The 15,438-nt window shown below is 36.7% G+C and overlaps 1 protein-coding gene across 1 annotated transcript in view; it reads left to right on the forward strand.

The window, feature by feature from the left end:
- TMEM117 (transmembrane protein 117) overlaps positions 1 to 15,438 on the forward strand; it is a 202,746-nt gene that overhangs the window by 82,051 nt on the left and 105,257 nt on the right. The window contains exon 4 of the mRNA XM_030454385.1: positions 12,636 to 12,735. Within this exon, the coding sequence (XP_030310245.1) occupies positions 12,636 to 12,735 (100 nt within the window). The remainder of the gene's footprint in view (positions 1 to 12,635; positions 12,736 to 15,438) is intronic.

A 15,438-nucleotide genomic window follows, 5' to 3' on the forward strand; every position in this document is an offset into this window, starting at 1 on the left:
TGGATGAGATTAGCATTGATGAGTCGTGCTTTGAAATATTTTCCACAATGATCATCAGACAAAGATAGAATATTTTCTCCATAGTTTATTTAATTATGGTTATGTCTATCCTGCAAACCATCTGTTCAAATTCAGATTTAACTTACTATTTTAATGAAATCTTAATTGCAGTTTATTCATTCTTGTAAAGGTTTCTTAATGATAATGCTTTATCATGTAATCTTTTACACTATTTAGAAATGTCCTTTTCACCCTTATGTCTAAATAAAAACTAAGTTTTCTCAGCTAGAATGGTATTTTCCTAAATGGCATATCTCAACTTCAATCTGTCACTGGTTTCAGTTGGACTTTGTCATGTGTGTAGACTTGCAAGGACATTTTTTAGATCTTCAATCTAATAATCTAAGATGTGCCACTCTTAAGACATAAAAATCCTTATCTTGTCATATCTCATTGTTTATGAATCCAGTAAAGATGAGTTTAAAGATAACCAACTCCTCTAAGGCTGAACCAAAATCTCTAGAAGTTGATTCATCTGATTTGGAGATGTTCTTGCAGGTTAACCTTGGCAGGAAGCATTATTGTGTTAACAGCACAGCTTTGGTCACAAATCTAAAACACAGCACCATATGTGCTGCTATAAAGAAAATTAACTCCATCCCAGCCAGACTCAGTGCAGATGTCTAAGATAAGTAAGATGAATTGCATCTGTAAAGGGCTTATTTTTCTCCATTGACTATGGAGCAAAATGGACTCTTCTAGGGGACCCTAGAATTACTAGCTGAAATTAAGACTTTAAAAAAAGTTTGTTCTTAGATGAGATGAAACTCAGTATTTGTAGCTAACTGACCTTAAAAATTATAGTCAAAGCCATCAATGTTTAATGTCTGGATGTCAAAATGCACATGCATACATCTCTTTCCATTGTTTGATGATATCCTTGTCCTTTTCTTGGAAAAGATCAGATCATTTTTTTTTGTTGTGGATGTAGTTCACAACTTTGTCTTTTCTCCATTTGTGGCACTTAAAGCTGTGCTACAAGTGACAGTGCCTGACCAGATGCTCGCAGTGTGTGACATGTTTGCCTTCTGATATCTCATCTTCAAGTAATTTAAAAAAGACAGTAATGTAAAATTGGCAGTCTTCAATAAAGTTATGTACATTTGAGGATAAAAGCCTCAAACAACTTCTCACAATTTCCCCCCTTTATTTCGATGATAATTTTATTTAAAAGGCTGCCTAGTGCAGAGGCAAAAAATACAGCATTCAATACAACACAGAGCAAATTCAGAGCAGATCCAGTGTTGGTGTCTTTCAGAGATCAGCTTTTTGATGGTTAAGTACTTATGATAAAGATGTTTGATTTGTCAGCCAAGGAGTGCAAGAACAGGCTGTCTTCTTCCCTCCTTTTTCCATGTGAAAACCTCTGCCCTGATTATATGCCAGCTCTTTTCAGATGAGTGGCCCTAGACCCAGTTGTTCTTTACACACCATTTTCAAGTAATGCAGTAAAGAAGCAAGCTCCTCAATTTAATAATTTGTACCTTGCTTGAAGTCTAGTTCTTTTCCATCTGCTTCTCAATCTGCTGCCGTTATTATATTACGTGGGAAGCCAACCAAACCCTTCAACCAGCTCCTGAGTTTTCATGCCACATTTTCCTTCCCTTTCTTCTCAGAGGTACCTGTGAGCATGGGAGATCATTAGTTCTTAACAGCTCCAGCAGTTTCTGTATCTCAGTCTAGTTTTACAGACTGAAGGAAGACTGATGGACATCAGTCACCTTACACAGATGAAATACCAGACATAAGAGCAAGATATTTCCTGTACTTTTGCTGCTCTAAGTGGCTTTAAAGAATAACTTCCTCTCACATATGATTTTCCTAATGCATTTTGATTGAGAATGAGTATTGACTATGTGAGTGCAGGCTGTAGAATCTAGATAGCATTTTAGAACACATTTGCAGAAAACTGTTTCAGGGGGGTCTTATTTTGTGTTCATGTGTGGCCGTATCAGATTGTAGTATCCAGCTTCAATGTGAATTAACTCTTGGGTTTTTTGGCTGAATTATTGTATCTGCTGACTTGTTTCTCTGAAAAGCTTTGCAAGGCTGACATGCTAATGCCATTTTCAATCTTCAGAAGACACCCACGCAGTTATTTGTGCCATTGCATGCTGATGTTTGGGGCTCCTTGCACAAACAGCAGTTTCAGTCTCCTTTTATCTGCACACACCTTTGTACAGCAAAGGATGTATAAGCAGCAATAAGGTTTAAAATAACATTACAAAAAGCTGAGACCTGTTCCTTTGTTTGAAATCAAGATATTAACTGAGTGCATTGCAAAGAAGGATCTTTTCTTTTTGATGAAACTTGCTCTAAAGTGCAGAGTCTAAACACTTTCCCTAAAATAATTTGAAGATTGTGACCACATTCCCTCCATTCTTGGCTACAAACTTTCTTCATTTTAAGACACTTTGAAATTGGAATACATTCCTGCATTTCTGTTTATAGTAATCTTGTCATTTCCATCCACTTTGTTATCCAATTTCCCAGGTCTCCGACGCCTCTTCCTTTTTTAAAGTATTTTTTAATATTCTGCTTCTCCTGTTGCATAAATTTTAGCTGATTGAGGGTCTCCCTGTGGCCCTTTTCAAGTTCAGTATTCAGTAACTTGGCATGACAAGGGATCCCAGCACCCACTGGTGGAATCCATCAAGCAGGTGTGAGAGCCATTAGTTTTCATGAAGAAGCAGCTGAGCAGAGATTTTCCAAGGGCTTTTGTTCCACGTTTTTTTAGGCTTTGCCTATATACAACACAAATAACCTACACTAAATGTAATTTGTACTTAAATTTAATTTTACTCTTCACATTTTGACTTGTTCTGTCTCTCTGGGTCAAAAAAACTAACTTATATTCTGCATAAGCAATACATGCCTGTTTGTATGGTTGACTTTTCTGGGATTTATATTAATATGAAATACCTTGGTCTTCTTTTGTGGGAGAAATTTAACAAATAGTAAACTAAGTAATGAAGTGGAGTAAGAAATGAAGTGCTGTCTTCCTTCAAACTGTTCAGGATGAGGTATAGCAGCATATACTTTATTTTATTGAATGTGAGTGACAGCACAGGTTGTTTGCATAGAAGTATTCAAATCTTTGTCTGCTTTAAATGCTGTGTTAAATGGATGGGGTCTTGACATAATCCAAGGAGACCACTTGAACTAGAAATTGGGAGCAGTCAAATGTAAAGTGCCCTCATTCGTAGTGGCTTTTAAAATCTTGTGCAGACATTTAAGTAATGTTAGGTTTGCTTTTGAGAAAGGATTTAGGTTTAAATAAATAAACTTAAACATGTATAAATTCAAATAATCAATATTTAAACTGAAATTAGGCCTTGGGTGATCTGTTTTAATGCTAGTTAGCCGTGTTTAGCATGATGAGTTTATCACTCGATTTTCCTTCCAATCTAATTTTTTTCCTGTGATTTTTCTTGCTTTATTTAATTCTTACTAATTGCTTATTTGATGGATCTATCAATATTCTAATGTGTGATAAATCTTTGTCTTATCTCCAAATTTCCTTGAAGGCCAATCTCCATTCTTATTCAGCAAACATCCCACAAACTCCACCACAGATATTTCTACTTCTGCAATGCAGAGTAGCAGGACACTTCCCCACCATCCATCCAGTCAGTTTCAGATATTATCACTGACTGGTCTTGTTCCTGACTCATTAAATTCAAATATTACTTGTCTGTATAGAGAATTACTCAAAAAAATACTTATGTAAAAAATATCAGTTAAGTTGAATTGCCTGTTCTACAGCCTTGACAATTCTGTAATATTTTTTGCAATTTTAGTAATCATGATAAAAAGCCTCAGATTGGTTTGTATAATTTAAAATAGTCATTACAGGACCTGCACAGTTTATTTTATACATTCTCCAACAACTTTGCTTCCATAGTGTGGAACTAGTTTCTAAGAAAAAGAGAAGTTTCTTGTGATCAGTAATATGTAAATAGAAGACAAAAAAATTGGTAAATATATTTTGATACTATTCAGGTGTAATTAAGCTTTAAATTACCTTACTGCTGAAAGATGGATGTTTTTCATATCTTCAGTTAAACTCTGAATCCTCTGAAGGAATATCTGACCTTATTCTGTACTGTAGTTTGAGGTAGAAATACATTTTTCTGAGAGAAAAAAAAAAGTACTATAAATGCTAATACAAAGTGATTTGGACATGAAACATATTTTGAGTCTCCCAAGAATTTTTGAAGATTAGAAATATATCCTGTCTCAAACCAGCAAAAGAAACTAAAATAATGAAAATGTGTACGGTGTGCAGGTTTGGAAAGGAAGCTGAAATGATTGTGGAAGCAGGTTAAAAAAAATAAATCTAAGTCTTTCTAAATAGCTTAATTTTTAGATCAAACCACAAGATTATTTTCAGCTTCAGAATTGGAAAGGTTTTTGCATTTTGTTAGTATGCTTGTATTTTCAGATTTATTTTTTTTTCCCAAGCTATTAAGAGCAACATGTTTCTTGAAATGACTGCAGACCCCACATGACCTACCATTTTATAGTAATAGTAAAATGCTCCTAAACTTTTTTACTCCTATTACCAGCAGCACTGCCACTACAAGCACACAAGCAAACCCAAATATCTTCATACCTTATGCTGAAGATAATGGGATTGGATTTCAAATTGTCATTTAAAGCCTGTGTGTCAGGGAAGTCACCTATAAAAGATGTCTTAGCTTCAGGTACTCTGACATGTCTCTGCAGGAAAACTCTGGAAAGAAAATGTCAAAATTAAAACTTACCACATTGTGCTGATTTAGTAAAAAAGAAAAAAATAGTTTCAGCCTATTTAACAGCAATTATACTCCTACACCACACGTTTAGATACTTTGATGCATATCGTAAGGTGGGTCAAATGACAGTCTCCAATGCTTTAAAAATGGGCACCAATATGCAGGTTGCCTTCATCTGTATTTCCAATTATTTCTCAAGTTCAAACTCCATCTGAGAGCTGCCAGTATTGGTCCAACATTTGCTGTAGTGAAACATCTCAGGTTGTTTCAGTCACAAATGTATAGGATATTGTGGTGTCTTCCAGTGTTCAACAGAACACGAGAAGTCCCCTGGTCCATGCTAAAAAGACAGTTCTTTGACCACTTGTCACTCAGGGTCACTGCAGGATATAAATGGTTCCTGAAAAAAAAGTGTTGAAAGAAGGCACATGTCTTCTGCTTCACCTGTTACCCACAGTACACCTTTTGAATTCAAACTAATGTAAGTCTTTAAAAACCTTAAAAGATTCTCATTAAAAAAGGGGGAAAAAATTACTTTGTTTAAACTGATGGGTAATTTTCACATTTTCATTTCATATTATGGGTTTCAGATTTTTTAAGAGCCAGATCGGATTCTTTTCAGTTATGATTGCTGAGAGTCTGTCAGTAGAGATTCTGTGCTGGCATTTCTGTGCTACCATTTTGGACCTTTTTTACTGTAAGACTATTTCGGTAGTGGTTTAGAAGTGTTTCAGGCAATGTGTCCTTTACTGAGTAGTTTGACAGCTATTTGATGCAGAAATGTGCTAAATGCACTTTACAGTATTTGTTTTTCTTTTGTCTGACTGAACAGAATATGCACCAGATGATGCACATTGCACAAGAATAGCAAAAATCTTGGAAAATTTGGAAAAAAAGATCTTATGGCTGTAGTAAATTTGAAACATCAATTTGTTGTGTTTTGTTCCTCAGGTATCTTTTTTGCTTTTTCCTAGACTATCCTTTCCATAGGAAGCGCTTTTGTAGTGGAATCCATAGGGTTAATATAGCATTTTCATCAGAGCACTTACCTAATGATTGAGAAAGCTGCTTATCTGATAAGGGAGAAATCTGGGTTCAGTTCCCAACTCAGTCATTTGTTGGCTCTCATTTTATTTATGTCATTTAAGCTTTGACATTGTAAAAATATAAGTGTAGCAAATCCTGTCATTTAAACTCGTTGGTGGTCTGTGCCAGCACTTAGCAACATTCACCTTTAGCTCTTAGATGATTTCTGCCACTGTGAAACTCTTTTAAATTTACAGATCATAGAATTATAGGATATTAGGGGTTGGAATGGACCCTTAGAGATCATCTAATCTAACTCCCCCACCAAAGCAGCATCACCTAGGCATCCAGGTGGGTTTTGATTGTCTCCAGAGAAAGAGACACCACAGCCCATTCCAGTGCTCCCTCACCTCCTCTTGTTGAGATGGAATTTCCTATGTTCTAGTTTAAATACATTATTCCTTATCCTATTACTGGGTACCACTGAAAAGTTATTGGTCTCATCGTCTTGACACCCACCCCTCAGGTATTTATTGACATTATTAAGATCCCCTCTCAGCCTTCTTTTCTCAAGGCTAAACAGTCCCAGTTTTCTCAAACTTTCTTCATAGGAGAGATGTTCAAGTCCCTTACTCATCCTCGTAGCTCTCTTAGCCTCACTCTAGTAGAACTCTGTGTCTTATGAACTGGGGAGGCCAGAACTGGATCCCTAAGATTTTTCCAGTAGCGATGCAGGCTTTGACATAACCTGGAACTAGTTCTGCCATTATGAGTTATTTTTTGCAAAACTGTTAGAAGTAAGCTGTTGGCCCCAGGTGTGGCCAGTTGTGAAAATCACTTAAATTAACTTCCTTCTCTGGGTTGCTGTCAAATTCATTAATTGGGGAAGACATAGTAGGAAGACTAGCATCATCAGGCAAAAGTTAATCTTTATGAATACCACATGGTCCCTAGAGAGATGGTCAGACTATTGAGCATCAGGTGCTTGAGAATTGTTGGCATAGGATCCACTCAGATCCACACAGGGAACAATAAATTCCTACAATTTGCAATATAGAAACTATAAGGACTCGTATATCTTTTAAATCCTGTCCCAACTTGCTTGAAGCATCTTAATTAGGACTGTACTTGTGATCTAATCCAAACTCCTATCTTAACCAGTGGTGTCCATTCCACTTCACTGAAAGGAGAGGAAAAGGAGCATCTGTTTTTTATGTGAAAGATGATGTCTGTACAAGACATACAATATCCATCTTCAGTTTCCCCTCATCTAAAGGAGGCTGAAGCATGCATTTCTCACCTTCCCTCCTGGAGAGTGCCATATAGAAAAAATGCTGTGCTGATAGCAGTCCATCAGCACTTTTTCCTATTGGGAGTGACAGTGAGATAGATGCATTTGGCATCAATACAATGTCCCTTGGAACAAGGAATGGACCTCACGTGTTCCCTACCTTTTAAGTTATGTGTGTATACCTCTTCTGCATTAAAAAAACAGAAATACAGTTGCTTCATTTTCCAGTTGGCCTTATCTTCTAAGCAGCTTTCAAAACACTTCACCAATGGAGTTCTGCAGGCAAACCAAGTGGAGGAATAACCACTTTGTGAATATCAATCAATATAGGATGTGAGCTAGAAGCCAAATGCTTTGTGTCTGTGGAGAGTGATCAGCTCCTGTAGATACCTAGCAGCAGACCATTAAATGGCTTGAGAGTTTGAAAAGCCAAGTCCCTAAAGAAGGTAAGGCTGCTCTCAGGCCTTCAGACTGAACAGAGTTTCAGTTCTGTTGCCAGAGTTCAAAAAAACACATAGAAATAAGTTACCAACCAGTGATGCTCTGTTAGAGCATCAGTCCATCCATTTCAGTTGTTCTGCACTGTGCTATGGATCTCTCTCACTATGGCCAAGCCATTTTTGCAGCCATTTTGCAGTTTTGTTGTGTCCTGGAGATTATCCTGCTTAGCCTCCTGTGGCTGTTACCTTTTTGATGTCCAGTCAAGTAAAATCCCTGGTTCATTGTCTCTTTAATTTTTTCTGTTCTGGTGTCATAGAAAAAGTTTCATCTGTGCATCCAAAGTGTGTACTGGGGATGCCAAGGGACTGTTTGACTGGATGTTGTTCTCTTTCTACTGTTTGTAGGTAGCTGTGCATTAAGCTATTCTCATTCTCATGTGCCAATTTACAGGACAGCAGGTCTTGTTTACTCTGTGCCTCTTTCAGTTTCTGGCTCTGACTTCAGGTTTTAGCAGTACTGGAACAGCTTTTCAGCTGAGCAAAGTGCTACTAAGTGTCTCATTTGCCATCCTGTTGTTTTAGAGTGACAAATATGGATCAGGAGCTGTATCTGCCATCTTTTAGGTATGTTTTCAGTTATTCTGACAATCTTTGCCTCTGCTAAATTAAGAGTAATGGAAGCTGGTGGTACCATATGAAAACAGGTACTTCTTTGCAGCCTGTGTGAACTCCCATGCTGTCACTTATTGGCTGTTTTCAAGGTATTTCACTTTGTCAGGTGTGCCAAGGAAGATTAGTTGCATATAGATGATCAGCCATTTGGGGACAATGCCAGATAATAAAACCACTTCAGAAAAGCACGCATCAGGCTGCAGAACATGTACAGACTTTGGGTTTGTTTTTTTTTCACACTCCTTTTCAAAGTTTCCATGCTCTACAGGTATAGTTCTTGTAGAACCTGTACAGAACATGCCCTGTGCTCCATGTGCCAGCCCAGTGCTTTTGATACAGTGTATGAAAAATGTATGAAAAAATATATGAGAAGGGTATGAAAAGCCAGATGAAGGGTAGTTAAGTCACCAAGTGACCAAAGGAGTTAAATGACCAAGGTCACCAAAATGGCCTTTAAAAGAAAGTAAAATCTCTCAGAAGTGTCTATGCTTTCATTGCAGTCCATGGAGACCTAGGGTTCAGTTCAGATGCTTTTGGTCTTGTCAGATGCGTCACAGCCTTTACAAGATCTCTTTGGGTTATCATCTGGAGACCTAGATATGTCACAGCACCTGGAATTATTTAGCCATGTAGGTTTAGCAATACCTTTTTGGTGTATGAACATACTGTTTGGATGTGCTAATCATCCTGCAGCAAGATAAGGCAGACGAAACCTTCACCCAAGCATGTCTACAGTAGCCTAAAGACAAATCATGCTGTAATCTACATTGAATATTCTGACTAGGGCTCCACTGAGAATCTGAATCTTTGACTTATATTTAAATGTCTGGATTCAAGCTATATATCTCAGTTTTAGATTCTTGTGATGGTCAAGAAAACACCATCTCCGCATTGAGTTTTAGCCATGACATTTATTTCAGTGCCTGAACAATGCTGATAGCACCACAGTAGCTTATATACCTTCATCCAATTTAAAATTAAAAACATTGAATTTGTCTTCAGACTGTCATTTTGGCAACTGCTTAAGTATCATCTCTCTTTGGAAAAATGCTCTAATGTCTTTCTTTGAACGACTTCTCTAGGATAGTGCTTTTGTTTCCCACTTTGTCTGTTCTGTGCACATTGTGCTGCTAACTCCAGAAAAAATGATCCAATACATTGGGGTTCATACATATTTTTACTAACTGCCTGTTAGTAGAACAGCAACAAAAATTGCAAATTATGATGGGTGTTTGGACTCTTAGAACTATGTGTCTGCCTCAAGTCTCTTTTGTCTTTTTACTCCTCTGTTTTGTCCTATTGTTTCAAAATTGTGTCTGTCTGCCATAGGCTTTGGCCTGCAAAAAGCAATTTCCCTGGCTTTGCAGCTTCCAGCTTTGTTGTCAAAGGTTAATAATGGCTTTGTCCCAAATCCCAATTGCAAACTTCTCCTTTATCTATAACATTCACAAGCATTGCTTTCTCAGCCTTTAATTATTTACAGTTATCCTGTCTGTTTCTGAAGAGCTTTTTACTCCGTTAAAAGCTTTAACTACTGGGTTTTTCCACTTGATGTTTTCTTAGAATGTGCTATTCATGTCACATGAATGTACCTTGCTACAGAATATAAGTGTGGCAAAACAAAAAGTAGGTAGGGAAAATCTGGGCTGACCATCACAGTTAACGTGACTCCTACCCAGGAAGCAGACTAATCAAGTAATGAAAACTGCTCTAATCAGTAGCTAAAGCTAGAAAAAAGTGGTGATTTTTCCACAGCTGAATTTTTGGCCTGTCAATTTGCATGTTTAATTTACTTGTAGAGTACAATGCATAATTTATATTAGACTTAAAGACAACAAGCTATTGGAGAGCATCCAAAGGAGAGCCATGAGGATGGTGAAGAGTCTGGAAGAGATGATCTATGAGATGTAGCTAAGGTCACTTGGATTGTTCAGCTTGGAGAAAAGAAGGCTGAAGAGTGACCTCTTTGCAGGGGAGGTTTAGGTTAGATATCAGAAAATGATTTTTCACCCAGAGGGCAGTTGAGCACTGGAACAAACTCCCTAGGGAAGTGGTCACAGCCCCAAGCCTGCCTGAGTTAAAGAAGCATTTGGATGATGCTCTCAGGAACGTGGTGTGATTCTGGGGGTGCCCTACACAGCACAGGGACAGGAGTTGGACTTGATCCTGATGGGTCCCTTCCAAGTCAGCAGATTCTACGCTTTTTTGATTATTTCATGTTTCTAACATTCACATTTCAATTTACAAAAAGAACTGTTTGGATGATCTGGTCATTTGGTTTGTTCAGGACTTTTCTGTACATTTGAGTATTGTATCCAGCTCATCTGAATGTATTTTAAGCTTTCAGAGACTTTTCAAGTCTGTAAAAGCAATTGAATAAATGGATAATTTCAATTTCAATCAAATAATAGCTTATGTCTAGTTTGATAAGTAGAGCAACCAGTGACCTTTCAGCTTTTTTGGATAACCTGTCTTGTCTATATCTGCTTTGTTTACAGAAGCCATGGGGGGATGGTGGCAGGCCCAATATATCTGACAGGGCTTTAGGAGTTACCCATCTGGCCCATTTTTCAGGCAACTTGTGAAAATGCTCAATTAGTTTCCGTACACCTGTAATAATGTATAATGCATATGAGAATGCATAATGCATGTGAGAAATGGGAATAAAAATGGTGAGAACTGTGGGGCTTTTGTATGCATTTTACACTGATGAAAAAGACACAGGTTGCTTTTGGGGGGAATTCCTTACAACTGTCATTTATTGCCATGCCTTTTTTGTTAATGAGACACCTGCTTAAGGAATGCAGACTTGACCATTTTTAACCTTCACAAATGCTACAAGAATGCAATGGGCAAGATTCAGGGGAAAAAGTAATTCCAAATGCTTCCCAGTTATAAAGAGGCTGGAGGATGTTTTTAGGGGGAGTTTTCTTGCTTGTTCATGCAGTCTTCCCTAGAGACTTTAGGCTGATGCAGTAGAGCTGTTCCTGTTTTCTTACATATTCACAACACAACAAATCCTGAATACTGATGACCTTAATAACTATGTGGAAAATAATTAAAAATAGCTTGGAAAAAAATGTGGGTTTGTGGGTTGTTTATTTTTAAATTTCAGCAGAAAATCTTAGCCAGCATTTATATGCTGCTCAACAGATGAAAGAAAATTAATGGTATTTTTGTTAGTGGGATATTAGCTGAAAAGGTCAAGAAATGTGTGTAATGAAAAGAGTCTGCCTTTAGACATGTGTCATGAAACTATTCAATAACATCGATATTTCTACTCTACAACATATTAACATGTATCTAAAATGTGCTTAAGTCCTGTGCATGGATTTGTGGTAGCAAGATCTCTTAGTCTGGTCAAATATTTAGATTTTAATAGGACTGCCCCAGAAAGTGGAGCAGTTGCAGGGATGTGGTTTAGTTCCTCAACATTACATTTGGTCTATATTAACAGATAACACAATGATTAAGGAGGTTCTTACATAAAGCTGGATCAGTTGTGTGCGCCCCTAAATAGGCATAACATTATATAAGCACTGTTTTCGGGTATCTTGAAAGCACAAATATCACTTGGGAAGTTAAAATATAATCGCTATCAGTATCCAATGTGTTAGATACACATTGAAAAGAGTCATCTCTTAAATACTTTAAAAGTCTTTTAGGAAAGGATATTAGTTTATTAAAAAATACTTTAATCCAGCACAAGTAAGTTTATGTTCTTAATTGTCTGTACGGCATCTTTCTGAACTTGAAAGTAAAGGTCAAACTATTGTGTGATATTTTAAATCCTAACTGTTGCATTATTTAAACAGAATAGAAACCCTTCTGGATTAAAGTAAAATGTATAAATGAAAATATATTGTTTATATCAAGAAACAGCATCTTACTGAAATTCTGCAAAGCTTGCTTGAACTCTTCTGTTAGAAAAACATGAGGTTCTATAAGTGGTGGAGTGAAAAGCCAAGTGGTTTAATTATCTTTTTAAAGATAATTTTAAAGATCTTTTTAAAGATAAAGGTTTTCCCTTTTTGTCATAAAGATTTTGCAAAGTCACTGGTTCAGGGAATGTTGCAGTTCCATTTAAACAAAGGAAGAGGCAAAAAAGTGTAAAATAGTTTATATTTCCAGAAGCCATATATAATCCTAAAGCCTTTGCCTGTCAATTTTTTAGGTCCATCAAAAGAGACATGGGCTGTAAAATCACATTCATATTTACATTTCTAATTGGAACCGACCTATTCAGTACTATGTCAAGATTCATATCTGTCAGAAAAAGTGATTTTGAAAGAAATGGAAAATCTTCCACAGCTAATAGTAAATTTTGTCACTGAAGCAAGTTCTTTATAACTGCATTATATCTTACGGTCTGCATCCTTGTTTCCACAGTGCGTACATTATAACAGACTTCATGGGCATGAGAAATGAAAATTTTATGAAGGTAGCTGCCGTTGGGACTTGGATGGGAGATTTTGTCACAGCATGGATGGTAAGAAACATAATATTACAATTTAAAATAATAGGAATGGGTTTGTTTCTTTCAAAGGAACAAGGAGAAATCAAGAGAAGAGAGAAAACTCAAACCAGCACAAAGTTAGCAAAGGCAAAGTACCATAATAGTATGGTGTTTAATTAGCTGGGAATCCAGAAGACTTTAATTAAAAATATATCAGTTATTTTATTTCTTCTGTTTGTGGATGGAAATTTTGCCATTGACTTCTGCAAGGAAAGCACAGTCACCCTTCTTTGCTATGAAATAACACCATGACCTGCTATCTGGTACAGTGAGTAATGGCTGGAGATAAACAAGTCTAATGAAAAGGATTAAAACAAACAAAAAACAACTGAAAGATGTGATGTGATGAAGAGTGATAGGGTTAATGTACTCTAATAATAATACAAGCCAGTTGCATCCCATAATTTGAATGTTGCCTGTTTAAAGTGAAACTATCAGATTGTTTCTCTCTAATTCAAGTATTAGAAGGGTAAAGTTTAACAAAAGATTAAATCAGTTAATGAAGCTGCTTTTAGCATGGATTATAATTGTATAAAGTTATCTCCCGAAATATGGGCAACTCAAAGATCAGCTTAGTGAAAGAGAACCACTAGGGGACAGTTAGCTGGGAATAGAATGAAGCATGTGCACATGTTTTGTTTATTGTTCAGGGAAAGCATTTCTTAAACACAGAGTGATTAAAAGTGGGGTTTTTTTCTTTTTTTCTTTTTTTTTTTTTCTTTTTTATTAAGTAAAATTAAGTTTCTATGGTTAGTGCAGGCAAGAATTTTAAAAATTATGATTATGACTTTAGTAACTGAAGTGAGAATGACAGTAATTTTAATTGGGAAAAGAAGTGATTTATAAGGTTGTAGAATAGGTTTTATAATTAATGTATTTTTTTGTTCCTATGTTTCATTGATACCTCTGGTTTTCTGCTCAACATAATCAACATAATTTAATTAACACAGAGAACATTGCCTGATGTTGAATGTTTATCACATAAATCACAAACATGGATGGAAAAGATGTCAGCACTGTATGTAGGTAGTGACTTCAATAATTGACATAATAACTTGACATAAGCAAAGAAACAAAGCAAGATGAATGAATTTTAGGACTGTGGTATGTTTTACAAGAAAAACTACAGTTTTAATCAGAAATGACCATAAGATGCTAAGACCATAGTCTATAGGACTGTAGGAATAGTCTCAGAAGGGTCTCCTAAGTTTCTGTCAATTTGTATTCTATCTTCCATGTATTTGGAACATATTGTACAACAGATAGAAGGAAAAAAAAAAACAAGCCATCAAGGACTTTTTTCAGCATATTGTTCTGTATGCGTCAGCAGTTTGTCCAAGACAAATTATGCTCTGTAAAATGGTGGCCATGAAAACCAGCTACAGAGCAAGCCATCTGTATGTGCATTACAATAAGGACAGTGAAGAATTGGTGCATTGACTGATGTTGTCAATGAATGTGGATTTTGTGAATCAGTAATAAATTTCATGGCTACTTCTTTACCTTGATCTTGTTTTTAATAGGATTCCACAGCTTTATCCCACTGTGGAAGGCAAGAGAGAGAGACTGCAGAGACTGTTTGGAGAGGGGAGGCTGTTTGCTTTTAGGAAGAGGGCTGGTGCTTCCTGAATCCCAGAGGGCAGGGTTTTGGAGGGCAATGGGGAAGGACATATTTTGTTTGCACAAGAATTTAGAGGTGTGGTGATTGCTGTTTACATCTTCAGACCAGAAGGGAATAGTAAGATTTCTGCTGCTTCAATGCAAACCTCTAGGCATGGTGTATGAATCAGTCAGTGGAAATTACAGTGTTTAAGGGCAACTAAGCCAAGGAACATCAAGAAAATCTACAATATCAGGTAGAGAGATATGTGTAACAGAGGAGAGTGGACACTTACATTGGTGAATGTACAGTGGTGTAAGCCTCCTCACAGCCTAATTTTAGCAATCTCATTCTATATGAACAGGAATGAGCATGTTGCTTATAATATTGGAATTTGCATGTCAAGCCCAGCATGGAACTGATATCAAAGTGGCATGAGTCTTTGGTGGGTGTATTTTACTTCATGAAGTTCTCCAATCCTGTTTTAAACAGGAAGGAAAAAGCAAACCTATAAAGGAATCTTTGCACATCTTTCTATTCACATCAGTGCTTATATTTTCCAATGCTGAAGAAGTTTCTGTAAAGAAGCCACCCATCCTTAGACTACAAAGTAGAAGACGAAAAAGTAGATGTAGCTCACTTCCAGTGAACCACACTGGAATTAAGATCTTATTCCCTATTTTATTGGAAACTTTGGAAATAAGCAGCAGTAATGTAGAACAGATGGGATTCCATGTTCAAAATGGGTAATCATTAAACAATAACATTGCCCTAGTACATTAAGGAGAGGCATATTAAATCAGGAAATTGAAATGGGAAAATGTTTTGGATTTTTTGGGGGGGATTTAAAAGGCAGAAGGTAGTCTTCCCCTCAACACCTTCTAGTTCTCTGACTAGTTTGGTGACAGGGTCTGTCGCAGTTCCTAATAAAATCATGAATATTTTGTCCATCATGTGTAATGAGGATGGGGCCATGCCATGGGTGCAAAGGAGCTAACTAAAAAAAGCTCCAGGAAGTGCATTTATTTGGCCAAATAGACTACATTTTCAGCCTTATGATCCCATTATGTGTTATG

The sequence above is a fragment of the Calypte anna genome, chromosome 1, assembly GCF_003957555.1.
Source record: "Calypte anna isolate BGI_N300 chromosome 1, bCalAnn1_v1.p, whole genome shotgun sequence".
In the NCBI taxonomy this organism is placed as follows: domain Eukaryota; kingdom Metazoa; phylum Chordata; class Aves; order Apodiformes; family Trochilidae; genus Calypte; species Calypte anna.